Consider the following 25,981-nt stretch of genomic DNA (forward strand, 5'->3'; position numbering starts at 1 on the left):
TCTAACTGCCGCGTCTTCACTTCTTCACCTGCCAGTTGCACACTCGCCGATGGTCTGCGCCAACGTTCCAGCCCGTAGGCGCCTGCTTCTCTTGGCCTCTGCTCACGTCGAGCACCAGACGCCACACTCCTCCAGCAGGTGGGACCTCTTGCTGCCCTGGCACAGCATACACGCGTTGCTTGACCCTACTCTGCCTGCTGACCCGGCGTGGGCCACTTCCGCTGCGGCTTTTCCTTGCACCCAGTGACGGTCCCAAAGCGAGTTCGTAGAGGCTTGCACCTTCCCCGCAGACTGGGGAAGCCGCTGTGCTGCGCTCGCGTACACAGGCATGCGGTGAACCAGTCTTCTCGGAAGTCGTGGAGGCAGGGACAGGGTGCGTGTGTTTGACAAGTTCATAGCCCAAATGACACTGAGAGACAAGTCGAGAATGTAAAGGCACTTGAGCGACGCCCAAGCAATCGACGATTTCCTACACGCTTTAAGAGAAGCTTATTTTTCGGGAAGAGTAGCAAGCAAACGTTTGCGGGGAGAGTAGTTTCTCCGCAAGGTTTGGAACCCCAAGGGCCGCACGAGAGGCTGGGGTTCTCGAGCCGCATGCAAATTTTACAAAATCCGTTTCAAGCCCTTGGGAAGGTGCGATGTGTACCGGCCCATGCCGCAGCTCGATCCGCCGCACGGGACCCTTCCTCCTGGATTGTAATAACTTCTTTCTTGCCTGTCAATTTCACTCAAGCTGCTTCACGAGTTTGCTATGGTGAGTATGAATTACGCACGCATCTAGTCCGCATGCAGGATATTCGAGCGGCCGCTGGGTAACTAGTCGAGTCACAGCGTCGGTTGGATAATAGTGAAAGAGCAGCCTTTCTTCTGGTCTCTTTCTAAATGCCGGTGCTTGCCTTTGAACACACAGCGTGCTCTGCACCCCCGTGGCTCCCCTGCCGATGGCCTGTCTCCGTCGCTGTATTTCACCAGACAGGCGAACCCGTTTCTCTGTTTCACCCCCGTCTGGCCGCCCTACTCCAAGCAGCCGTGCCGGCACACTTCCTTTTTCTTCACCCCAACTGGAGCGTCACTGTCCTTCACGAGGCCGTGGGCAGCTGTGCGACTTTGTTTCTCTGTGAGCTGCCCCTCGTAACTGGGCTATCTGTGGCATGCTAGCCCGTGACTGCGGTATTTTCGTCGTCGTCCTCGTGTGGTCGTGCAGCTTCCGCGCTTTTCGTCTTGGGCTAGCATAGATTCACCTTAGTTCGCAGTGCTGCAGGGCCCGAAGCCTTTTTTCTTCTCAGTTTCGTCAGGGCGCTGCAGTGACTCTTCGAGCTGCTTTGGCAGACGCCGGTGATTCCATGTGGCGCGTTGTAGTGGTGGCGAGTTCCTTTCTGATGCACCTTCTCGTCTACTTGTTCTACGGAAAATCCTCACCTTCGGTCAGGGAGTGGCACGTCCTCTTGCACCTCCTTCTGTTTTTTGGTGTCTAGTACTATCAATGGCAACAGCTGGCGCAGATATGCAGCCGCGTTCCCCCATCAGCATCCGGAACGTCTGTATTCTCGCTCATGTTGACCACGGTACGCAAGCCAGGCATATGCGTGGGTGTATCGTTATGTGTCCGCTCGTCACTGGGTCACCAGTGGGACGACTCGCCTGTGTCTATAGACTGCGTTTCATGCCAGGTACCTTGTACCGATCAGATATTTGTCAGGGGATTCACTTTCTTTTGCCATCGAGTTCAGACTTGTGAACGGATAGCTTTTATTTGGTCCGATCTTGAGGCTGCGGGTACTGGTAAACATCGTGACACACTGGGAGATCAGAGGGATGGCGGCACCCATGGCAACTTGCTATGAGGCACAAAAGAAGGCATTCTCGAGGTATTCTCGTCGTCCCACTTGGTTTGCCTGGTCTCATTTGCTGTAGCTGTACTCGACGTCCGGACCCATGATCTGTGTCACTTGTCTGGGCGTTGCTTTTCAAGTTGTTTACACACAGGGCTCACGCACTCTGGCATCTCGGTGTGACTCAGCAAGCTATGTTATGTCGGCAGTTTACCAGGTGGTCCAGATGTAGTGAGAAGTGCGCGTTTCCGGGGGAGGAGGGAAAACTTTTTCAATGTAGAGTCTCGCGTGGCTCGGAGGCGTCACATCTCCTGCCGCCCAGAAACATAACGGGGCACTCCCAAGTCGGCGTCACACCAGTGGCAACGGGCTACAAAACTGCCAGGGCTTTTGCTGCTTCGTGGATCAGATATCTAGCTGTGCAGCTGAGCGCTCAGCGGGCCGAGAATGTTGCTGCGGGGCTGACGAGAGCTTCTCGGCTGGCGGCATCATGGTTTTTACTGGGAGTTCATTTTTCCTGACCAGTTGCAGGAGTCTGCGCCTGGTCATTGCGGGGGCACTTCACTTCAGTGTGCAGCGGTTAAATTACTTCTCTGAAGTCCTGATCCTATGTCGAGCAACTTGTCTGGGGTACGATGAGTCTCTTCGGAGCCCTTGGTCCGGAGAGCGCGGGGAAGCCTTATCGTGTTTGCATACGATGATACGTTGTGGTTGGCTGTACCTGCTCTCCCACAGGGAAGACTTGTCTTTCGGATCGTCTCCTAAGCATCAACGGCCTTATTAGCGAGGCTTCCGCCGGGAAGGTGCGTTACCTAGATTCTCGGGAAGACGAGCAGAGACGACAGATTACTATCAAGGCCAGCGTTGTCTCGCTCTACTTCAGGCGTACCGGTGCACCCGCATCAGATTCCCGTGTAACCGGGGCGTTTGAGGCCTCCCATCATTCCTCCAGTTGCTCTTCACCAATTTTGGATCCCCTGCATCGTGTCGACACACACACAGATACAAACAGAGAACAGCCGAGAAGTGACGGCGAGGCGGGAGACACGTTCCTCGCGGGAAAGAGTGAGGCGGCGCATCGGCGTGGTTTCGTCATCAATCTAGTGGACTGTCCCGGTCATGTCGACTTCGCTAGCGAGGTGGGTTCCAGATTCCAAGATACTCTGAGCCGGTGCCACTACCAGGCCTGCTATATCTCTCTCTGTTGCGGGCTGTACGATACACGGATGCCGGGCTCCCTCGGCTGCGCAGCAGAGGTAGGAGGCTGCGTCTTGCAGCTGTCTAGCATCCGGCTCTCTTTTCCTGTGGCAATCTGCCGGCTCTCTTGCCGTCACGTGACGCTACGGATATGTTTTTATCCAGAGCTCCTTCGTTGCTGGTTCCATCCTAACGGTCTGCGGTAGTGGGTGACTGCATCCGAAAGAGGTCGTACGCCTGCTGGGTCAGTTCATGTTGATGTTGCTCTTGACTGCTGTCAGACCTCGGGCCTCTTTCACGCTCGTACTGTGCGCGAAGCTTTTTGAGTCGAGCGGTGTCGCTAGATGCACAGCCTTCGCACGTTCTATTTTGGGGCTTGATAGGTTTCGGCGGCCGTGCGCCTGTGCGATGGGGGGCTGTTGCTGGTGGACGCGATTGAAGGCGTTGGACCGCAGACTTTGGCCGCCCTCCAGCAAGCTTGGAGTGAACGAGTGGTGCCTCTCCTGGTGCTCACTAAAATGGACAAGCTCATCCAAAAACTTTGCCTGACGCCTGCTGAGGCTTATGCCCATTGCCAGGGAATTATCGAACAGGTTCGGTCGAAGTGGATTTTGCACTCAGCACGAAGTCAGTGACGGTCTCATAACCTGAAATTCTCCCAGTCTTCATGAGGAGTGAAAATCTGCTGTTATCTTTTCTCCTGCCAGGTGCCCTGTCATCCGTCCCCCGACAATGCGTCAGATCTCTCCTTGTTTCTGTCCTTCTCTTTTCATTCACTGGATCCTTAGTTTCATGTTTGCGGTCAGGCATGTTTCGCTTCTCACAATTGTGCAGCTGGGCGGGCCTCTTCTCCAAGTTGCCATACAGGCCTGGCAGTTCCTTCACTTGCTTCTCTTGTTCCATACCTTTCTCCGTTCGGGGCGTGTTGCGATTCTGCGTGGCTTGAGGCAGCCCCCGCCTGGCGACGCCATGCAGCTGCTTCCGGCGGCAGTGCGGGCTGCCCGACAACTCCAACAGCTCCCGGGGCTGATACCCCGGGTATTTTCCGGTGTCCTGGTACGTGTCGGTCTGCTTACCGCCTCTCAGGTCAACGCGCACCTGCACCAGCAGATCCACTCAGAGCTCTTGGCAGGCGCTTCTTCGCCGCGTGACACGCCTAGTGACGCGGACCCGAGTGCCAGAGAATTCTCCGCCGAGAACGACAGGACGAGAAGGAAAAGCCTTTCAGGCCCCGGTTGGGTTGCATGCCCCGCTGATTGTACAGGAGAAATCGTGTATTTCAGTGGAGATCTTGAACAGAAGCTGGAGTTCTCTCCTGCACAAGGTGAAGCTTTCTACGATTCTCCCTGGTCTCAAAAATGTTGTCGGCTGCGCTCGGACGTGCAGTTTCCTCCACGTGACAGTGTGGACACGAGAAGAGAGGCATTCACACAGTCCCCGCGTGCTGACTTGGTCCAAGCACATATTCGTATGCAGCCCGTGCCGTGTGCACCCTCTTTAACATGATTCGAGCGACTTCTCGGATGTTCGGCTATACACTTTGCTTCTTATTGCCTTTGTAGGAAACGTTCTTTTCATCTCGTCCTTACACGGCTGGTGCCTTCATCTGCCCACTTTCGCCAAACACAACCTTCTCCGACTGTTGCACCTTCCACTGTCATCTCTTCCTCGGCTCCTTCCGGCCTTATGGGGAGACTACTATCTCAAGCGCAGCGCAAAGCAGTCGCAAAAGGCTACGGGCCCCCATGATTCTCGCCCTTCGGGCTTTTCCCCTTCCACTGCGTCTTCTGACAAGCCACGTAGTACTGAAGCCAGTCGGTTTGAAATACGGAAAGCTCCGACGCATCCGCGTCAGCCGAGGATTGTTGAGCAGCTTATTTTCGGGGACATTTGGAAAATGTATGAAGCTGCTTTTGCACCGGTTGAGCCCTTGACTACTCTCACTCCTCTGGGTAACTCGTTCGGAGGTGATTCACCGCAAAACGTTACTACGCAGAGTCCGGATAGAAAGACACAGACAGCTCCCGTCGACCGGCTGCAGGCGAACAGTGAGAAGCTGGAGAGACTGGCCCGCATGGTCGACGCGTTGGAGCTGCCACAGCCTGAACTCAAAAGCCGAGTGAAGCAAGAAGTGACTCATTTGGTACGGATGCAGCAGGAGCACCTCCAGTATACTCATGGAAAGACCAAAAAGTTTGACGGTGGGGGAAACGCCGCTGGGAAAGGCGAGGAAGAGACCGCCGAAGAAATTGTCAAGGCCATTATGACCCGCTGGCTGCCTGTGGCTGATATTGTTCTTGTAAGTGTCTGCGACCCCTTCACAGCAAGGCCGTGTCGAGGGCCTGGCGGAGGCGGTGCAGTCTTTATATGCGTGTGTCGACACGGATCGCACAGTCCACGCAAGTATCACACGTCGACAGTTGCCTTCAGACTCCTGGTTTCAGCTCGGAACCTCCGAGGTTGGAAGGGCGAAGCCCCCGGCAAGTGTGACAGAGGCTGTAGGGCTTAGCTTTAGTCATGCATGTAGATGTGTCTGCCCTGGGGTGTAGTCGCGTCTCCGATGGCGGCCGAGGACACGAGCAGATGCCGGCAGATGGGGGTGCTAGAACATAAGACTGCTGGGGGCGGCGTGTGCCGGCGTTCGTTTGGGGAGACGGGCCTCAAGCAGTAACGAGGTTAGCCCGGTCATGTTTCCGTACAACTTTGTGATCAGAAGAACGTTAGCAGGCACTTGTTTGGCTTTATGAGCTCCGGGCGGGAGCGTCGAGTTTCCTGTCTGCTCTCTCTTTTCGTGCTGTGCATACAGAGTGTCATCGTAGACCGCATTCCCAACCCCCTTTCTGCCGCCCGGCAGCGACTGTCATACCTGTGTCCCGCTCTCCAGCGCACTCTGGGCGGCCCCGTGGCTACACAGCTTCTGCCTTTTCAGCAACGAGATGGCCGTCTGACTCTTGTCGGAGCCTCCTCCCCATCCGAACTTCAACGCCCGGAAACGAAGCCGGAGTCGCCGCACCTGGCTTTCCCGAAGGCGAAGCCAGCGGTACAGTGCAGTGACCGGATGAGCGAACGAGACTCCACCGGTGTGGCTGGAATTCGTTCGAGCGACAAAGCGAGTACGCGGCCCCCGCTGGTCCTGCTGTATGTGGCTAAGTTCCTTGGGGCAGACCGCAAGCTCTGCCGTCTCACAGGAGACCGTTTACAAGGTGAATAAGCCAGGCGTCTCTGTTACCTGCGGCCGTCACAGAGTCGGGCTCTTCCGCCTTTGACGGGTGAACTCGGTCTCGCTCTTTTCCCGTCAGTCGCGCTCCGTGTTTGGTTTGTCTGATTGGACATCTTCTTTCCTGGAGAGGGTACGCATTCTCCGCATTCTGAAAGTCGTGGAAACAAGACGAGCCTCCCGGTTCTTTCAATTCAGATCTCTCCCTCATTCTTGTTGCGTCCGTGGTGCCCGTCCTGCGTTTTCAGTTTTCAACTCAGCCAGTTGCTCGGCGGTGTACACTCGTCAAAAGGGAATAAGCATGGCACTGCGACGTCAGACGCTATTTTTGCTTAAATGCTTATCAGTGTTGTGTTGTGCCTGTCCAAGCTAAGCTTCCGCTCGTACTATGCGTCTACTCGGAGATCATAAAGGAAGCTTGCTAGGCCGGCTTCCCAGGGGAGCGGATTTTGCGGAAATGTTTCTCGTCCCTTCCCGTGTATATCAGGTACCGAGCGCTTCAGTGGCTTCGTCGGCCTGTGCCGAGTCTTCGTTGGGACTTTACGCCGAGGTGCTGCGCTTTACGTGTGCACGGAGGATCGTCATACTGCATCGGTGGAAGAGGAAGAGGTTTACGGCTCTCGGGGAGGGACGGAGACGGCAGGGGATGTCCTACGTAAGAGGGAAGTCCCCGATAAGGAAGCAGGAAAGAGGTTGCTACCAAGCGGTGAGACGGAAACAGGACAGAGGGAAGTCCTGTACGTCCGCCAAATCTATATGCTGTGTGGGCAAGACATGACTGTGATTGACTCGGCTCCTGCCGGGAGTGTCATAGCAGTAAGCCTTTCCCGGTTACGCAGAAGGAGTACAGTGCCAAACCACTCGTTTGCATGGGAAGAGTCTGCGGGTGAACAGAATGGAGCCGTAGCTGTCGACACGCGTGTAAACGTCCCTGCGCTACCGTTGTCGGAAACACTCCCGGAATGGGAAGCTGTTATGCCGGACAGCGGGGAGGATCTGTCGGACGACGAGGTAGAAGGTGCACAAGGGTCTGAAGAGGCTCTCCGGGATGTAACGGCTTGGCTGCAGTCTCTTAGAGACCGGAATCGGCCGCTACTGCTGCACCACCAACAACGAGAAGATCGCAGACAGCGCGGTGCTTTCTGTGGTGCGTCGGGAGCTGTGCGCGCGGAGCTCACGAGCCTTCATCGGTGCCTGACACTGAGCAACTGGGAAGATTGTCCTGCCCTCATCACACCGTACTCTAAGGTGAGAGACATCGGACTGAGTGGCGTTGGGCGAGGTCAGCTCCGTATCTGCCAGCAGTGCGTCGCTACGAGCCCCAGTGTTTGACCCGGGGTCATGGTCGCTCTTGGAACGTAGTGGTTTGCATCCTTTAGGCAGGACAGACTGTGAAGCGTGCCGCTTTTTCTCGGTCTGGGAGGCAGTCTGCGTATGGGGTTTGTAGTCCGAACCCGTTTTGATGAAATTTGTTACGGGCCACGCTCACTGCACTCTGAGAGTCGGAGAGTCGAGCCAACGCGGGGTATGATTGTAGACCCGCCTGGCTCTCTGGTTCGGAGCGTTCAAGGCAACTGGAAGGTTGCATTTTCTCGTGAGATCGTTGTTAGCCGTGTTTTTTTCTTCGCCTGTATGAGCTGCATCTGGGCTTGCCATCTCACCGCTGGGTGCCGGTAAGACAATGAACGGCGCCGGTCGATGGCGCCACTCCTTACTTGAGCATTCGTAGTTGACTTAGTCAAGCGGTGCTAACCTCGCCGCCACTCTCCCCCTGACCCCGGTTTCTTTTTGACACTTCAGTGTGACACAGAACTGTTGCTCGCGTACTCGATTACAGAGACTTGCGGCACTTGGCGGCATTCTCGTGATCTCCCGCAGGAGAGACCCTTGTTTCTTGAGGTGGCCGGGCTGCAGAGCACGTTCTGCCGCTCAGCTCAAACCGCCGTTTGCTCCCGTTCCTCGGGAGAAAAACCAGTATCGTAAAGCTGAAGAATTGATTGCGAGTGTCAGCCGGACTGTACAGAGGAACCGGATTCTTGCTAGATGCGCCTGCCTTCCTTTTATGCAGGCCGCCTCCGCCATTGTCCGCGTCGCTGTGGAGCCCCAGCGGCTTGAAGACGCGCAGCAGTTCGTCAAAGGCATGGCACGTTTGTACGTTGCCGACCCCTCAATCGAGGTATGTTGCTACTTCTTGCTGTCCCTGCCTTCACTGTACGCAGGAGGTAAGTCTCTCGAGTACGGGGGGGGGCCACTGGGGCTGTCCTCCGTACCACCGAGCTGTCAAGCTTCTTGTGACGCCTCTTGTCAACCCCCTTCCCGCGAAGCCGCGGCTCGTCCGACGGCGTGGTTGTTTTCAAGAGCACCTGAGAAGCTGAACAATTCGGCAAGCTGGATCGGCAATGTATGCGGGATGACGTAGCGAACTGTTGCAAGCTGCGAGAGCCGACGCCGTAGTGACACGGCACTGATGTGCGATGGACACAATTGCTGCGGCAGGGCTTGGTGGGCGAGTCTGCAGGCTGCGTTGATTGATACATCCGTGCCTCGTCGCTATGGGAACGCATGTGCCGTCTTCTCGGGAGCATACCATAGTGGCATTCATACAGAGGAATTATTGGCTTTTATGTCCGGTGCAACGCGAACGACGCCTCCATAGGAACTTCAAAACCATGGCATTCGGTACGTCTGCTTTCTGTGTATCTGTTGTTGTGCTTGGTAGTTGTCAGTGCTAGATAGCGGCGAGTTTCTCTTGGGTTGCTGCGGCGAAGTGCACTTAGAAACATGCGTACGCGACCTTCAGGGACTCTACGCCCAAGTTCCCATTACTGGTGAGGATGCTGTTGCGAACTGTTCGCTCGTTAGCTTTATGCGGCAAGCGTGGACCGGGGCACGTGAGCATCATCTTGTGCAGTTTGGGTGTACACGGCGCGTGCCTTACAGCAGGCGCCAACTCGGGGGCGCGTCCTGGTGCCGCCTTTTCATCCTCGGCCTCGTTCTACTAGAATGACGACGGCGTCCTGGCTCCTCGCTCTCGCATACAGGCTATTGAAAAGTCAGCCACAGGGCACGAGAGAGAGGTGTGTCTATTTGGCCTCGGAGTTCAGTATATAGCCTGTACAGGCTGACAAGCAGCAGAAGTTGGGATTCGTAGAGGCCCTCGAGACAGGCCGATTTTTGCTTCCTTGCAAGGCTCGTGAGTAGGTGAAAAACGCCTTCTTTCCATTGGCTGTGCGTTATTGGTCGTATCCTCTTGTGCCGTCCGTCGTGCGGTCTCTTGCTTTTATTGTCACCGACGCCCGTGCCGTGTCACGCTTCCGACTATGCTGGTGACAGGAGCAAGCCCTTCCCTGATGACAATCAGTCAGCAGATCTGCCTTCGGGGTCCTAAGGGGGGTTGGTTACAGCCACCACTCTGAGGAAGCGTTCATCAGAAGACCCTGTCCGCGGGTCTACGAAAGGCACCGTCGTGTTGTAGCGCCGTGACTCCATTTTCTCTTGCATTACCCGATGTACCTTCCGCGTTGCTGAAAAGTACAGTCGTACTCGGACTCCTGATCGACGCAGAAGCATTTGGCCGCTGCGGACGAGCAGACAAACACTATATACGAGTTGGCTGTATTTGTCGGTGACTTTGTTTTCGGCAGTGTCCTCTCCCATGGTGGCCATTCGTGAGACCGTAGCCCCTTCCAACACTCCAGACGGTCTGGTTTTTGCACCCCCGGATTCGGAAGTCACGGCATCGCCAGCACGTCCGCCTGCACAGTTCTCGCCCATGTGCCGTCGGGTCGCGTTCCCTCCCTGGGCTAAAGCAACTGCCTTGTCCACATCGACATCTCTGCCGTCTGGAGGTCTCTGCCGGGGTACTGCAGGGGTCCGACTCGAAACACCCGGGACCACTGTTGATGACCATCATGATGCACATCACGAGCAGGGACGGCGCGCAGGGGAACATTTGCCGGCCGTTCAGGGAGGAGAGGAGAGTGGACAGAACTGGGGGGATGAAGCAGAGGAGTCCAGACTGGTGGATAACTCGGGGACTCGAGGCGGCACGCAGCATGTGACTAGAACGTTTGCGGCTAGTGGAGAGACATCGCAGGCCGGCGATGACAGCATCGTAACGTGGCTCTCTCGGCAGGCGGACGTGGTTCAGGGTGTTTCTGTCTGGACAGCCAATCAGGAGTTGGGTGTTCTGCTGAGGGCGGAGCCGATGCCTACAGAAGGTGCGGAGGTAGAGCGTGGGAGAATGACTGCGCAGAACGAGGCACTCAGAAAGAGACATCAATAGAGGTTGTTCAGTTGAATTGAGGGGAATCGTCGTGTATACAGAAGCAAGGCGGAGTATGAGCATACGCAAGGGGTGCATGCTTGTAGGGCTGCAAATCTGTTTCCGTCGGTGATTTGCCCCGCACAACAGGGCTCGCGGACGTTTCTGACCTCTGAACGAGATCAGCTAGTCGACCATGAACCGGAGCGAACCCGGGACTCAGGTCCGGGTATTCCGCCCCTGGAACACAGTGTTTTTTTACATATCTGCCATCGGTTCAAAACGCAGTATGAGATAAGCATCCACTTGTTACTTCGCCCGCTGTGGCACGATAGTAGAGTCGTGGAAATGTGCTCTCCCAGAATGAGTGAGAAGGTACAGGCTTGGTTAGGCTACTGGGAATCTAAGTCGTCAGCGGCTTAGACTGAAAAGTTGTTAACGTTCCGTGTTTTGCGGTTTCTGGTTTGGCGTTCTGAGGTGAGTTCAGCCGACGAGTAGGGGACTACTTCAACGCGGTCGAGTGTATGGCTTTGTGAGCAGTTACCCACACGTCGCAAGTGACGTACGTCCACCCATAGTGACATGCATACTACGGCTGGTAACTTGGATCTACTGCGTTTGCATCTAGCGCGGGTTCTGCAGGTGTACGCGAAGATGGAATTAAGTTTCCATGTTGAGAATCCTGCGGACCTCATTTTTCTTGTTCAGTGACCGACTGGCTTACTGACGCCTCGCGGGAGATCAACGCTGTGTTAAAATCCCGTGTTCCTTCTCGACGGTTTCTCCAGACTTCTACTTCTCGCTCTCCGTCTTCTTCCCGGCCTCGTGTGACATCGAGGTTCGATGACGCACGCCCTTCGGAGCTCACTCCCCTGCTCCGAACTGCGATAGAAAGGATTGTTTTGGAGATTCGCTCTGAGTGGATGCAGAGGGATGTGCTTCTTGGAGAGCGTGAAGAGAGTGAGGTAACTACGCCGAGCCGTCACAACAACATATTACACAGCGGAAGCCGAAACATCTCAACGGGTGATACCGCGGCAGCAGATCTGCATCCAAGCGCTCATGTGACCGGCGTGCCTGTTAGCACAACACGTGCCGGGCAGGAGATGATTGTGCCGAGCCACAGTCGATGTCCAGGAGATGTACACCGGCGCTTGGCTTTTCCAGGCAATCTTTGGGGGTTAGCATTGACCGGCGGCGCGTGCAACGCTTTTTTCGGGGCGCGGTCGTGTCGGCTTATCCTCCCGGTGGTGTCGCCCTTATCAACAAACGCTACAGACCGGCAAGAAGGCGATGAGCGGACAGGAAATGGAAGGAACCCGTCTCCGTCTTGTGTTCAGACAAACGGAGGTGAAAAGGGAATGAGCGTTGGAAAATTGCCAGGCGGCTGGCAAGAGGTTGAGGCCTTGGACGGATGGTCGTTGGCTCATTCGTACGGAGCAGATGGTGAGAACAGCTTCACTCGCTTCTGCAGTCACTTTTACTTCAGTTACGCTGCGGGGTGTCCGATGTTGATGCGCACAGGACATGCCGCTGTACAAAGAAGACGCTAAGCCTTAGCAAGCCGGGTGCAGTCTCAAAGGCGAAGTTACAGCCCGAGGCTTCTCCACGGAACAGATGGCGATGATTCTTGCCCCGACTAGGAATTTGTGTTCACACTCCGTTCGCATGAGTGTTCATACATAAGGACATAAGGAGATTCACGTGCAGCCGTTTCGAATGTGCGAAGTCACTGTTTTGTCGGTGCCTGAGAATTCAAACGCCGTTGCTCCGTTCGGTTCATCGGACGCGGCTGGTGGCGTTTTTGACGCTTCGTCTTAGTACATTGTCCATCCCCCGAGTATGTGGCCCCGTGCTGCTTCTGTCGTTTTCCTTTGTTTATCTCTCGGCTTCCGCGCAGCTTTCCAGCTGCCTGTGGGGTCTGGCGGCGTGCTGTCCAGTGGGACCGCACTGCTGAGGCGTGCGCTTCCTGCCCTTGTTTCTGGGTTCGAGCTTGCTTCTCTAAGCGGCCCACTTGCCGAAGAGCCTGTCAGGTGAGGATGAGCTGAGCTTGGCGATTCAGGTTCAACCGACACTTTCTGGTTTCATAAACTTCAAGCGCTGAACCCAAAGCTCCGGGAAACTGACTGCCTGGCACAGGGCGGGTGGATTCGGTTAGATAACGTTGTTCTCCATGAGAGGCCTGCTAGTTGAACCGGGCTCCGCATCTCCTTCGGTTCCTGGTGAGCCACGCTGCCTAGCCAAGCGAGTTTGACGCCAGGTGGCGCCTCGAGTGGTCCGGGGGCCGCGAAAGTCTGCAGGGACATGCTTGCCAGCCGATGATAAGCAAGGTCGATTATAGTAGCGTGGAGGAGTCTGGAAAAAAATAAAGCAACGCGAGTTTGGTGCGTCAGACGGCTGCTGTTTCTGGTGTGTGCTGTTTTTCGGTTTCGGGACGTGCAATGTGGTACTCGTTAGCAAGCGTGATTGTAGGGCTCCTCCTCTAGCCGGCGGTTGGCTGGTGCTCAAGCGGAAGCTGGCATGCTGATGGGTTGGTCGGCCCGACAGCGACTCGCAGAAAGCCCAACTTTCTTGTTCCTTCTCCTGTCCAGTATTCGTCATTCGCTGCCTGCCTCGTCTGTTTCAGTTGTCTGCGCGCTTGCTTTCCCGTCACACGGTAGGGTAATCCGTATGCTCCACTTCGCTTTTAGGCTTGTGCTCTGTACTGTTCGGATGAACACAGCATGCCGTCGTCCGCGGGATCGAGCGTGCCGACATTTGCTGACATGTTCTGCGGAGAGTTGTCATCTGTTTTTGCGACGTCGCTCTTCTTCGCGCTGTGCAGAGGAGTCGCGTTCATCATGGAGGCGATTGTCTATCGAGGTTCACATGCGGCTATCGTCGGGACCCCGCAGAGGGTGGCGCTACCCGGAAGCTGCTCCGCTGAGGCCCGCGCACATTCGGAGGAGGATACGGGCAGTACCGGCTTGCCGGAGGCATCCTCGGTGTGCCGTAGCGCGTGCTCTGTCAATTCGCTGCCCTACGGGCCTTTTTCTGGACAGGTACGGCCCTACCAGACCAGCGTACCAGAAAAGTGAAACACTTCTTCAAGATGCTCACACAACAGCTTCACAAGGTATGGCGAACGGTTCTAAAGCAACGTACACAAACCCGTCCTTCTATTTTGGGTGCGCTGCATCACCGCCGCGTACTTCCGCGGTGACACGGGTCACCAGTACTTGTCGACTGTGGGAACTTCTGTCGCTCTGCAGCGAGTCCGCGGCGGCCGCCGACGGTGGTAGTCGGATATGAGCAGTATGAGGCTGGAGCGGGACGTATCTCGACCCGCCGTCAGAATGTTTGCCGGAAGGGTCGTCAGTTTCTTGCGTGCTATCCTGGTTCCTCCATTTGTTTTTTTTTTGCTCGGTCATGATGAAGTAGAACGCCACTGCGAGAGCGAAAGGATGCTCAAAAAACAGAGTTTTTTACGGTTGCCTAGAGAGATGAGCATTTTGCCGGGTAAAAACTGTTCATTTCCGAGCAGGAGGTAGGGATTGTGGGAAAGTGAAGTGAGGCCCTGCCGCCACCTCTCTCGCGCGCTCTCGTGGACAGATGGAAGAAGTCCGTGTCCTTGTTGGTCTCCATGTCACTCAGGTCATGTCTACGATGAAAGAGGCGTGTAGAAAAGCGCTTCTGCAGCGTGGACGGTGTCGCATAGCTGAAGCTATGCTCCGTTTCAGTGAGTTTTTTTGTTCTGCCGCAGAAGTCAACAGTTGCGCCGTGCAGCGCACACCACGTTACGCACTGTGATTGTTTTGCACTGAGCCGGTCTCTCCTTTGACCGGTGCCCACAGCCACGGTTTGGTGTTAGTTACGCTCTGTGGTGTGAGGCTGCTAGCTTGCAGTCAGGGCGGCCGCTGCCTTCGCATAAACTTTTGGAGTGTGCTGAAAGTAAATAAGTACGTCTGTATGCAGCCTGCGCCTGTGCCTCGTCTCTGGACTGTGTTGGCATTTTCAGTTCAAGCTCGGCTTGCCCGAGTTTGCTGTGTCCCTGTACGTCGGCACCGCCGGAAGGCAGTGGGGGGTCGTCCGACGTATGCGTCCGCACTGATGAGTGGCGGAGTACGAAACGCTCATTGGTCGGTCGCTTGCCGCCGTTGGTCCTTTTTTTGCACAAGTAGCGCATCGTCGGGTGCACAGTGGACTGCACGTGGAACAAAGGAGGCTGCGAGGGCGGCAGTGACTCCGCTCAATCACGCTCTGCGGACATGTTCAGTTTCTTCGGACGGCTGCAAAAGCAGAACCGTACGGCAAAGATATGGCTTCCGGATGTTGCTGAACCGTGATGCGGCAAAGTTGTCTTGGGCCGTTCGCGTCTGCAAAGCGATCCTTTCGTGTGATCCACACTGCATTGTCCGTGTGTACGGTGTCAGCTTATACCGTGGCACCTGATTTCGGCCTCTCAATGCGTGTGCACTGCTATCTTTCTCCAGCCTTAACATGCGAGCAACGTGTTCTGGGAAAAGTGTACGGCGTGCTGTCTCGCCGGCGCAGCAAGATTCTCAAGGAGGGTTTGCTGGAAGGACAGACGTCGCTTTTCGTTGTCGAGGGTTGCCTGCCTACTGCTGAAGCAGCCGGCATAGCGCGGGACCTTCGGTGAGATCGGCTACACGGGATCTCAGTTCTGCACTCCTCGCCGTCTCTTAGTGTCAGTGCCGCACCTTGGCAGCTCAGAGGCCAGGAGACTAGCGTGCCGTGAGGTCACGGCAAAGGCTTGATTGAAGGTCGGGACCATTGAGTCAGGCCTTCGCAGTGATAAGGCGACTTGGCCATAAGCAGCCCAAGGGCATCTCCATCGTTTGTCCACTCCAGTCCGAAGAAACCATGAGCAGGAACCACACAATATGCGTATACCCGCACAGCTGAAGACTCGAGGGTTCTAGCCCGGTTTACCACAACAGCACCGTGGCAGCGCAGCACCTCCCTTGGACCGCTTATACTACTGCAGAACACGGGGAAGGAGTGCATGCGTGCGTCACTTGGCACAGCGGAAAGTGTCGAGACGTTTTAGTTTGCTTTTGTGTCCGTTAAACCTGCTCGTGATTGGCAAGTCTTACCTGATGTGAGATGCTGTGGTGTTTAGTGCAGCCTTCTGTATCAGGCACAGACAAAGCGTGTGCTCGTCGGCGCCACTGAGTCTCCCGCGCTTTAGTTTCTCCTTGGTTCTTGAGAAGAGATATCACGAGCGGCGGGCCGGGGCATTACCGGTTTCTTTGCGCACAATATGGCAATTGCAAGGGGCGGTTCGCATGACGCATTATAGTGTTGATTTCTGCGCTCTCTTAGGTCAAAGGCGTCCGGCCACGCGTCTCTTCAAATGCAGTTTTCTCACTGGGAAGTACTTGACGAGGATCCGTTCCCGGAGGCGTGCATGACGGAAGAGGTACATCGCACCTGTTTTGCATCTAAGCAGAAAGTAGGGCAGTGGCCCTTGGATGCCCACCCGGGATTGGGTGTAACCACGAGGCTCAGTGCGCACCGCTTCGCATGTTGCAGCAATCACACGAGGGCCCGCCGTGGGCGTCCACGACGGAGCACAAAGCCGACTGTCTATGAGGCCCTAAACTCTGAATACTTCTAGACCAGTGACGTGAGAAGCCGGCCTCTGCCCCGTTTGCCAGCGCCGCGACTGCAGCAACCTCGGAACAATACAGACGCTTCACCATTTCTCCCGCAGACTGGCTTGACCGGGGCACTGCGCCGTGGCGAGTGCGAGTTTCGCCGGTTACTTGGCGGACCCCATTGCCCTTGAGTCACTCTCGGTATGCTTTCGGGCTTTCCTGTTGCGTGCGACAGACCCGAAACGCAAAGCAGTCTTTACCCCAGTTTGGCTACCCGTACGCGCGTTGCTCGGCTGGCGAGAGTGGGACTTGAATATACAAACTGGGACCTGCGGATGTGGGCTTTTTCGGTTCAGGAGGTTGAGGATGAGGGCGAGGCGGTCTTGGCCGCCCTAGCGAGTCAGATAACTGCACGGCGCATCATCAATTCGATTCGCAAGACCAAGGTGGGATCATGGGTTATTCACAGCCACATACGGGCGGGTGCTTTCATGCTGGGCACCGCTTGGCCGTGCCCCGTGCTGGGGGGTCGAGTTCACCCAGGAAATACCTGCACCCACAGACCAGGCTTCGCATGTCTTGTCTGTTGGGAGACTTCACTGTGCCAGTGATTTCAACTGAGAGAAGCGCGCAGTTTCCATCGGGGAACTGCGCGCGGCAGTCGGCTGGAGTTGCCTTCTGTTTGTCGCGGCGGGGCAACGGGTGGTGCTGTCCGAGCTTCAGCTGCTGTGACGTAACCACCTACACTTTTGCAGCCTGGAAGGCCTATGTGGAGGCCGCGCCCCTCTATGAACGGGATGCGTAGAAGGGACAGGACGATTCGTTCAAGGCGGCAGTCTCTTTGTTGTGGTACGTGATGCAGGGTCTTCCAACGGAGGAGAAGGTTGTAGAGGCTGCGGAGAAGCAACGGACTCTGTCGAAGAATAAATGACTCCAGCAGGATCAATGAAGTAGCCTGGACTCCTGGCGGTTTCCAGGCTCTCCTCAACTTCACACAGTCCTTACTGACATTTGTTTTTCCGAACATTCGAACTGAAAGCTGTTTTTCATCTGCTTTGTCTACTTAATCTACGTGATTATGCCTACGGGATCTGATCCCAAGATCGGAGTGCTGGTCTTGCGAAAAGAAAATAGGTTTCCCAGATTAGACCGTTGGTACGCAGACCACCTTCACCCACAGAAAAAGTGGTGTTCGAAAACTACGCGGTTGGTAGAGCTGCGTCTGCAGCCGTGTCCCGGGTACGCTAACGAGTGAAAGATGGTAGAAGCGCCGCGGACGACGTTTTGGCCACGCCCATGACTCTTTCCACTACTTGGGACAGGCCCCCTGATGAAGCGGTCAGCTGTTCTGGTGCACGATGCAGGCGCTTCGGTGAGCGTTTGCTTCCGCATTACCCTGTACGCTAGATATTTCTTGCAGACGTGACGCGAAGAGTCCTCCAATTGTTCTCTCAGGGACTGCCTCATACGTAGAACGCGCCCCATTCTCTTACACCACAGCCTGTCTGCGGTCCGAGCTAAGCATTCGATTGCAAGGACAACACCTGTGCTACAGTCATGCTCACTCAACGAAACGCCACCAAACGAGGTGCACCGCACCGTCCGGGGCCTTTAGAGCTGGTAGTCTGAGTGTTCCACCCTGGTCCTGGCTCCCCCGAGGGGCCCGCGCGGCCGGTAGTAGTCTCTTGGCGCTTGGCCTGGGGCTGCATTCAAGTCGAACTACGGCTGAGAGACATAAAGAGTTGGAGACTTAGAGACCCAAGTCGATCACTTCCGAAGTCGATGTATCCCACACACGGCCATAGCTATCTCGAGGGGGCAAAAGAGGGCGTCAGCAACCAGCAGAGAGGAAGCTGCAACAGGGATAGGGCAACGACCACGTATTCTGGGGCACTCTGGCGACAGCCATCCCGGCTGACTCGCCAGTTGCTCCCGACGCAGTTTTCCTGAGAGCATCGACTTACAGATCGGAGCAAAACAAATAGCTCTGCCGCTGCGCATGCAAGAAGATATAAGTAAGCTGTTGTATAGATCCACATCAGCGATTCTCCATTTACTCGAGAACCGACAACCAGCTCTTTGGTACTCGATGATAACCCCAGACCGTCCGCGCCACCTCGCTCGTCGCCGCCAGTATCTGTGCCAGCTTCCCCATCCTCTGCGATTACACCTAACGTACCAGAGGCCTCGGCGCTAGCAAGCGAGGACCGAGTCACTCCGGGTTCCAAACTTGTCAGCGTGTTGATAAGCAGTCGAAACGCAATAAGTAACGCTAGATGAACGTATTTGCAGCCGCAGTACGAAAAAAGATCCAACGTGGGTACCGCCCGCGCCCCCGCGAAATAGAAAGAAACTTTGGCCAGTATAACTTCTCCCATCAACAGAAGTAGCGCAAGAGATGCTGTACGACCTAAAAGTTCGGGCTGAAAATCATTTGCGGCGCCCCGCGTCAGAGCGTACAGCAGCACATAGGTTATTAGTGCCATCAAGGGGGTATAGAGATCTTTGGAAACACCGTCAGGGGTCCTCGCACCGTGACCATCCATCTCCCTTGCAGAGAGAGATCGCTGAGATGCGGAGGCGGGATTCCACAAAGCACAGAAGGGGAAAAGGAGCTGGAGAAGCCTGCTGCGTACGCTTGTTTGACTTACACTAAAGTACGGGCGTAAAACGCCGATTGCTGAAGGAAACCATTTCTGCAACTGAGACACCTGTGTCGCTGCCTTACTCGACAAATTGTCCGCAACCGTGGTGAACATGGCTTCCATCACTACGTTTTGCATGCTCTGGGCACCCTCCGTCTGTGTTGAAGCAGGGTCTCTCGCGCCTTCTGGCAGCACAGAGTGTGCCGTGTCATGCCCCTGAGAGCTAAAAGGGGAACTCCACACGCCGGATCCAGACGCTTCTCCACTCGGCGGTTGGCTAGGCCGCGGCGGACCTCCCTGGGGCCGATTGCTGGCAAGACAAGCCGGGTGTCGGGGACGAGCGTGCTGGGATTGCACAGACTCATTTCGCTCTTCAGACGATTGCTGGAATGGACACTGAGACGGTCCGTGTGCAGCTTGATACGCCTGCCAGGGCTGCTGCTGAGACGGAATGAAACGGCCGGAAGACATCACGGAAACCCAAGTCGAGATGACCGCGCCTGATGAGACAGGCGCTGTTGTTCGGCGCGAAAGAGACCGGATTAGACAGGAAGAACGAACTCATGCGCTTGAAAGAAAATACAAATCGGGGCCCTGGGAGAGAGCAGAAAAAAAGAGGGAGTCAGCTAGAGTCAGGAGAAAACCACCGACCCCGCAAAAAAGACCGTGTCATCCGGGAGGAAGTTTGAGATTTAGGAAACAGTCCATGTTCGGCGGACGCTTCACCTTAACACTTTTCCAGGTTGACGGGAAGCCAAAAAAAAGTAGACAAAGACATGAAAGCATCAGCTAGTTTAGTCTACGGGGAGCGCACTACTACTGGGGCAGCGTGACGATGCGGTGGGAGCGGCAAACGTATCGCCCAGCCTTCTCTTCCCATCTGTGTGTTGTCCTGGTACCAGCCTGCCGCTAGAAGGCTGGGCCAGGGGAAGCTTTCCGTAAAAGAAACAAATTCTGCGGTTCCCAGAATCTGCTAGGGACACCACCTCTTCCACGCGGTGCCTGCAGCTGTGCATAGAGTGAGTGGCAGTATAGCGTCACTGAGAACTTCGAACACGTCGAAAAATAATCAGGGCGCTGAGATGTGGCGGCCCCGTCTCGGCCAACTCATTTGCCCGCTTGCCAAGTGTACGGCTGCCGAGTTACCGCTTGCATCCGTCGTGCTTGAAGCGATGGAGTCAAAACCCTATGCTAGCGAGAGAGTGCTCGCAGTCGCACTACTGGCTGAGGTACAAGAAGGGTGAAGGATCACTACGTCCCCGCCGAGAAATGGCGAAGCGAACACGTTAGTTCTGCTCCAGTCCACCTACAATGCCGTCAGCTACAGAGCCTTATGAAAAGAGCTGCCTCTACAGGCTTCACATGCTCGCTCCAAGTTCTCATGTCGCCGGGGGTCAAGAGACAGGGGGCTTCATGCAGAATCGGATGTTCGGGAATAAACACAACGAGTAAAACAACGATGTACTCTTCAGCAGTGGGTGCTGGTACAAATGCCAACTGCGTACATTTTCCCCTAATGGGATTCTCGGCACCCGCAGCTGTGGGGAGGTAAAGAACTCCAGCCTCGACAGTCCACGTGCAGTGCGTGCTGCTGGTTCTCACCACGCGAACTCCTCGGCTCCTCAAGTAAATACACCAAGATGCAAATGAACCCAACGTCATCGGTGAGTTTCCGGGAAGAGGTACGCTTCACAAAGACAGGGCAGATTGCAAAATGGGGACTCGTCACCCGAGCACCACCACGAGTCTGTGGAGGAGCTTGTTGAGACTCAGGCAGTGGCGTTTCCTGGCACCTCGTCACTGTGGTTCCGCGTGCTCGCATCGTAGTCCGACAGCGCCTTGAAAATAGCCGATCGGAGCTCCCCGGATTTGTTCAGCTCATCCATGATGTCCACGCCGCCAACGACTTCCCCTCCCACAATTAGCATCGGATACGTCGGCCAATTGAAGTGTTTTTTCGCGAGTGCCCTCACATTAGGGTACTGAAGTATATTCACGAACGTATACTCTTCAACATCCAAGCTATTCAAGATGCAAACAGCGCGGGCAGAGAAACCGCACATTGGGGCGTCCGGTGAGCCCTTCATAAACAAAACTACTGCAGCAGATTTAACCAAGTCGTCCAGTTTCTTTGCGAGCTCCTGAACATCGACACACCACATGAACTGTTTTTCCACGCCGAGCGGTCTCTGTCACGGCGCGCGAAAAGTCGTGGACATAACTGTGTAGTGGCCCTGACCTCTGCAGGAGAGTTTCACCTAGCATCACTTCTACCTGGTGCTTGAAGTAAAATGAATCAGGCCGACACGTCACGCCTGTACGCAGACACTGATACCGCTGCCCGGTCCCCTCCCCACCCACAGAAACTCACCACATCGGAGTCCGGATTCTGTCCTGCAAACGATACACACACAGAAGCACGCCTGACTGCGGCCACTGGAGAGCCTAGCCCTGCCGCGTGTCTCGAGCACTCGATTAAAGGAGCTCAGAAGAGAGGCCACTACCCCCGATTTTTTTCTTTTCATACACCCACATAGACTGCAAAATGCCGCACGCAAGCCCACCCAGTGCCTGCCACTCTTGGCAAAAGCATGCCAACCGCATGTCACTTTTGTTAACATTTCTAGAGCATGAACGGCAATCAGATTTCAACGCCGAGTACTATTTGCCTTACAGAGCCACCGTGCACGTACGCTTACTATACACAACGGCATGAAAAATGTCGTCTAAACCTTCTTATGGGGCATGCGAGGACAGAGCGTACTGTAGCGTCCCCGGCACGACCTGCAGCGTGTCTCACTTAGTGGATAGAATGATCCGTATTTCTGGCAGAGACGAGACAGCAGAGAACAAAGTGAAAACTGAGCCCTACCAGGAGTATTCTTCTCCTTCCCGACTGGCTCCCCTTCTGCGACAACAGGAGAGTCCGCAGGGTTGTCCGGCACGGATACTGATGCGTGATGCCGAACAGGGACCACCAGGAAGAGTGAACTGCAGCTGAGTAATGAGCCCAAGCAGGCCAAGGCGGCCCGCTCCCGAGTGCCTCCAACGAGTGCCTGGCGTGTCTCGGGCGAGCTCAGGGCTTTGCCAAATAACTCTTTTTTGCTGGCCACGACACGTGAAGATAGAGCGGCGAGTGACGCCCCAGCAAGACAGGTTTTTCCCTGTGCTTGTACTGAGAGCACGCGGCGGGGCACAGCGCCACCGCAGAGGCGTCGCAAAGGACCCGACGTTAGCATTTCGAAGGTCTGCAAACTAACACACGGAGCAAAAATGAGCCGCCAGAATCCCTGACATGATGGCGCCAAGAACAATACTGCACGCCGCGCTATTGGCACCACAGATGCAGGAGTTGCAGGTACTGTTTCTTCTCGCAAGGCCGTGAAGCCTCTGACACGCGCAGGCCAAGATCTGTAGATGCAGGAACGGGGGACAGGGCCGCGCGAGTCCCTGAAATGAGACCAGATGTTGCAGGTGACACCGAGGACAGCTAAGGACCGCAGGAATGTTCAGGAGAAGGTATGAGCCGCTCGCGAAATTTTTTAGGCGACTACAGTGGATCTGGTATGGACAAGGGAAGATGGGGTCACACTCCGGGACCGCATGCACGGTAACTGCGAGGCAGTTGAAGGAATCCGGAAAAAATATGTTAGCAGTGTGGCCGGCCTCGGCATCGGACTCAACACAACGTCGGACGCTATTGGAACGCGTACGTCTTTCGGGGCAAGCCTGGGGGCGTTCGATGCTTTTTCCGACAGCCTAGTTAGTTTTATCTCAAGAAAGAGTGTTTCCCTACTCAGATGTGTTTGCTGCCGTCGGTGCATGCTGAAGAACATGCACTGTCGCTGAGCTATCTGTTTTTTCTTCTTTTTTTTTCGCTCGCCGGCCTTCTCTGACGGATTCAAACAGATGTGATGTGGCTTTGTTTTGGAAAGACAGGTGTTTGCCGGTTTGGGTTTCTTCACGCTGGTCATTTTCTGCACCCCTGCCACAGTTCAGGACTGGTCTGTAGCGGGCGTCCATCCGTAGTCGCCGACTCCGACTATCAGTTTCAAGCAGCAAACAGGGATCCTGTTCTTGTGTTTGGGGTTTGCGGGCTGGGCGGGTTCCTCGTCCGTGGTAACGTTCCCTGCAACCTCTCCGGCTTCTTGCTACTATTCACGTCTTGTCAGTGGTGCACTTTGTTTCACGGATCCTAAGCAAAACACTAAAGCACCAACTGCTGCTGCCGCCTTACTGATTCCCTTGTTACCCGACACCCCGTCCTTGAGTTGCGACTAAGCCTGTCTCCCCAAGCGTTGCCACAGACTGCCGAACTGCTGTCTCGCTGCGACAGAAGACGCAGCACCGTAAACGACAGCGACCAACGGCGGCTCAAGAGCATTCTAGACGAAAGGATTCTACAGCACCGTCCCACTCGGGAGATCGGGGCATACCGCCCCACCGCGTGCGAGCACAAGTTCCCGGGCGACGATGATCTCGCCACGAACATCGATCTCATTTGGTCAGATTACCAGTAAGCTCACCCCCCTCCAGAGATTCTACGAAGGCGCGGTACGTTCAGGGCTGGGAGCGTTGAAGCGATGACGGCTGGTAGCAGTAGCCTCGTCGGAAAGACGTCGGCGCCGCCTCCCTTGAACGGTGTTTCGTCCTGTAGCCAGTTATTGGTGGATTCTTCTGTACCTCCTGGGCGGGTGACTAGCAGCCTACTTGATCCGGAGCTGATTCATGAGAGAACAGGCCGGCGTGTAGAGTATTTTGAGGCAAAAGTTGCGACGCAGTACGAGAAGAAGGAGAGAGAAGCCATCAGAAAAATCGTCGGCAGAGAGATCCGCGAAAAATGCAGGTAAGCCTTTGCAGCTTGCTTTCTTCGCTTCTTCTTCCGATTGTCGAGTGAGGGTTCACAGTGGCGAACATAGTCGTCTTCCGGGAGGTTTCGAAAATGATACTTTGCAGACAGGTACGGTGTGAGTGGTAGAAAGTACCGCGGACGTTGTCTGGCTTCAAGCCGTGGGCGGCGAGAAGAGGCGACATGTTAGTTGTTTCGGCGGGTCAGGAAAAACCGAGATTGCACACCCATGGGTTCTTCGGTTGCAGCTCCCAGGGAAATTCGCTAGTGCCCGATGCCGTTTAAGTATTCACCACGTATCTAGGACGAGGTGCGCGTGCGGCGACCGGCCTCGCCCTTCGAGCGCGTTTGAGGGTGGATGGGAATCGCGTGTAGTGACAGTTTCTGTGGCCTCGAGCCGGACTCAACGTAGGACATGGACCATTTGCTTCCCTAGCATGTGTACAGCCGGCCTGTGGCTCGGAAGGTGCAAACGATGTGCGTCATGTAGACCACAGTTCCCGAAAAGACTGATGTGGCTGCGGCGATTGTCTCACAGGACGTGATCTCTTCTTGCTACTTCAGTCTCATGCAGCGGCCGCGGCTGGGGTGACGGATGGACTGGAAAGGCAGCTGTCTGCGCTACGCCGCCAGTTCCGTACTCGTGGCAGGACTTTGCTCCTTGGATCGACAGAAACGAACTGTCGTCTCGGTGTGCGTACAGGCCGGAGCTGGACGACTATTACGACTGTATGTGCGACAGAACGGTCACGTTTCTCGCGTGTCGTGGCTATGCTGCAGCAGTTCAGAAGTGCGTCAAAAAGTACGAGAATTCCGCGGTAAGATGTATTTCGAACTGAAGGTGTCTTTTTCTCAGCAGCGGGTGTGCGGGTTTCGGACATACTGAGGGGGGGGTTCCGCCCGTCACACGCAGAATACGGATTGAAAGATAAACCTGCCAGAGATCCTGGCACCTCTGGCATGCTGCTCCTTGGTGAAGGTTGCTTTTTTGAGTCAGTTTTNNGCTGCACTTATGTCTGGGCTTCATGATTTTATTTGGCTCCTGTGGTTTTGTAACACCCTGCACAGAGACGAGTTGGATTTCGGAAAGCATTTCGTTTCCGGGCTCTGAGAGGAAAGCCAAGCAGGCAGTAGTTAGTGCGTTTGTTTGTCAGAACAGATGTATCGGTTGTCGCAGTCCCCCAGAAGTTACAGTAGCACCAGGCGGGGCAGTCCCTGAGAAATGGGAGTCGGGAATTAGAGGATCTCAAGTAAAACAAGGCTATAGACAGCGTTACTGCGGATATCGTGGAATCCACTTGGTATTTCGACTCGGGCCAGCTTATGAACTTCGGAGCGTGTATGGAGTCTTTTGTGTACCTAGTTTCCCGACTTCAGAGGAGTTCTGTCTCTGCAGAAAGCCTTACCTTCGTAAACCTTGGGGTAGAGGGAAGCCCACTCAAAGGGGGCAGGCTTTCCTTTTTTTTTTCCAGCCCTTCCCAGTCGGTTTGAAGTATTGCAAGGGTACTGTGCCACCAGCTGCCATGCGTCGGCTGGTTAAGAAAGCTCGGGAGAAGGCACAGTAGTAAGATGAGACTACACGGGAGGCCAAATGATCGTCGGAAGAACTCCGCCGGGTATTGGGCATATATATAATCATCTATTTGTTGTCAGTGTCTCTTCGTACACAAAACGAGTTAGCGTGCTGGATTAGTCTGGAAGGACGCGCGGAGGAAGTCAAGCGAACTGTTTCTGTCTCTGTGGTGTGATGTGGAAGACGTTGCCGGACCGATGGCAGGAGATTGCCAGAGAACGAGAGGCTCTGGGACTCAGTCTAGTTAAGAGGCAGCAGAGGAAAATCTACAACAAATACATTTCTGACATGTAAGCCTTGCTGTGTTCTGCTGTTCCTGTGTCATAGACGGGAGCGCCCTCAGTCTGTTACCTTTGCCTAACAAAGTTACGATATTGACTGCAGCAAATACACATGGTCTCCGCTGTCGACTGACCTAATAGACAAGACAGCTGCAAACGTGCATACGGGCGGACTGTTGCGGCCGCGCACAGTGGCCTCAGACAGGCGACTCCCTCAGCTATTCCGCTGCCCTGACAGCATAGTCCGCACAAATCGAGTTGCCTGCAATACGTCGTTTGCTTGGACTGAGGGAAGTGGAAGCCGAGCTAGTATCTGCCTTCCGGCCCTGTTGTCGTATGAGAGATTCGAGGCCACTCGCCTATATCGAATACGGTGGTCATGCGAGGACCCGTGAGCCGTTAAAGTCGCTGCATCTGTTTTGAAGTGTGACAGCAGTGGGGCTTGGCAAAACCTGAACGCATCAGTCCCGCTGTAATGCTGTTCGCAGGGACGGAGCTGGCTGGCTACCTAAACGAAAGGCCT

General features: G+C 55.2%; 3 protein-coding genes across 3 annotated transcripts; 2 read left to right on the forward strand and 1 right to left on the reverse strand.

Annotated features, from left to right (window-relative positions):
- Positions 1-721: 721 nt before the first annotated feature.
- CSUI_001253 (elongation factor tu gtp binding domain-containing protein) lies at positions 722-17,373 on the forward strand. The gene is made up of 18 exons (XM_068061459.1): positions 722-1,565; positions 2,568-2,971; positions 3,413-3,622; positions 4,116-4,353; positions 4,592-5,328; positions 5,836-6,232; positions 6,734-7,494; positions 8,315-8,422; positions 8,966-9,074; positions 9,891-10,466; positions 11,219-11,956; positions 12,411-12,543; positions 13,335-13,551; positions 14,144-14,228; positions 14,983-15,145; positions 15,836-15,932; positions 16,467-16,556; positions 16,973-17,373. Exons 1-18 carry the CDS (start codon positions 1,484-1,486, stop codon positions 17,039-17,041), a joined length of 5,214 nt encoding a protein of 1,737 aa, XP_067926573.1. The 5' UTR covers positions 722-1,483; the 3' UTR covers positions 17,042-17,373.
- A 465-nt stretch (positions 17,374-17,838) lies between these two features.
- On the reverse strand, positions 17,839-22,465 carry CSUI_001254 (hrf1 family protein). The gene is made up of 4 exons (XM_068061460.1): positions 21,628-22,465; positions 21,127-21,149; positions 20,549-20,896; positions 17,839-19,196 (listed from the first exon to the last, which is right to left on the reverse strand). Exons 1-4 carry the CDS (start codon positions 21,992-21,994, stop codon positions 17,916-17,918), a joined length of 2,019 nt encoding a protein of 672 aa, XP_067926574.1. The 5' UTR covers positions 21,995-22,465; the 3' UTR covers positions 17,839-17,915.
- Positions 22,402-25,977, forward strand: CSUI_001255 (chch domain protein; the record flags this gene model as incomplete). Its single annotated transcript, XM_068061461.1, has 4 exons — positions 22,402-23,601; positions 24,308-24,422; positions 25,361-25,467; positions 25,947-25,977. Coding segments are annotated over exons 1-4 (516 nt in total), but the record flags the coding sequence as incomplete, so codon positions are not given.
- Between the last annotated feature and the right edge of the window lie 4 nt (positions 25,978-25,981).

Source organism: Cystoisospora suis, assembly GCF_002600585.1.
Source record: "Cystoisospora suis strain Wien I chromosome Unknown contig_491, whole genome shotgun sequence".
Lineage (NCBI taxonomy): Eukaryota > Apicomplexa > Conoidasida > Eucoccidiorida > Sarcocystidae > Cystoisospora > Cystoisospora suis.

Coding starts and splice junctions, on each gene's coding strand:
- CSUI_001253 (XM_068061459.1), top strand. CDS start 1,484: ATGGCAACAGCTGGCGCAGATATGCAGCCGCGTTCCCCCATCAGCATC. Junction 2,972..3,412: donor ATGTCGACTTCGCTAGCGAG/GTGGGTTCCAGA, acceptor GGGGCTTGATAG/GTTTCGGCGGCCGTGCGCCT. Junction 7,495..8,314: donor TCATCACACCGTACTCTAAG/GTGAGAGACATC, acceptor CCTTTTATGCAG/GCCGCCTCCGCCATTGTCCG.
- CSUI_001254 (XM_068061460.1), bottom strand. CDS start 21,994: ATGCTAACGTCGGGTCCTTTGCGACGCCTCTGCGGTGGCGCTGTGCCC. Junction 21,150..21,627: donor GAAGGAGAAGAATACTCCTG/GTAGGGCTCAGT, acceptor TATCGTTTGCAG/GACAGAATCCGGACTCCGAT. Junction 20,897..21,126: donor AGAATCCGGACTCCGATGTG/GTGAGTTTCTGT, acceptor GTCGATGTTCAG/GAGCTCGCAAAGAAACTGGA.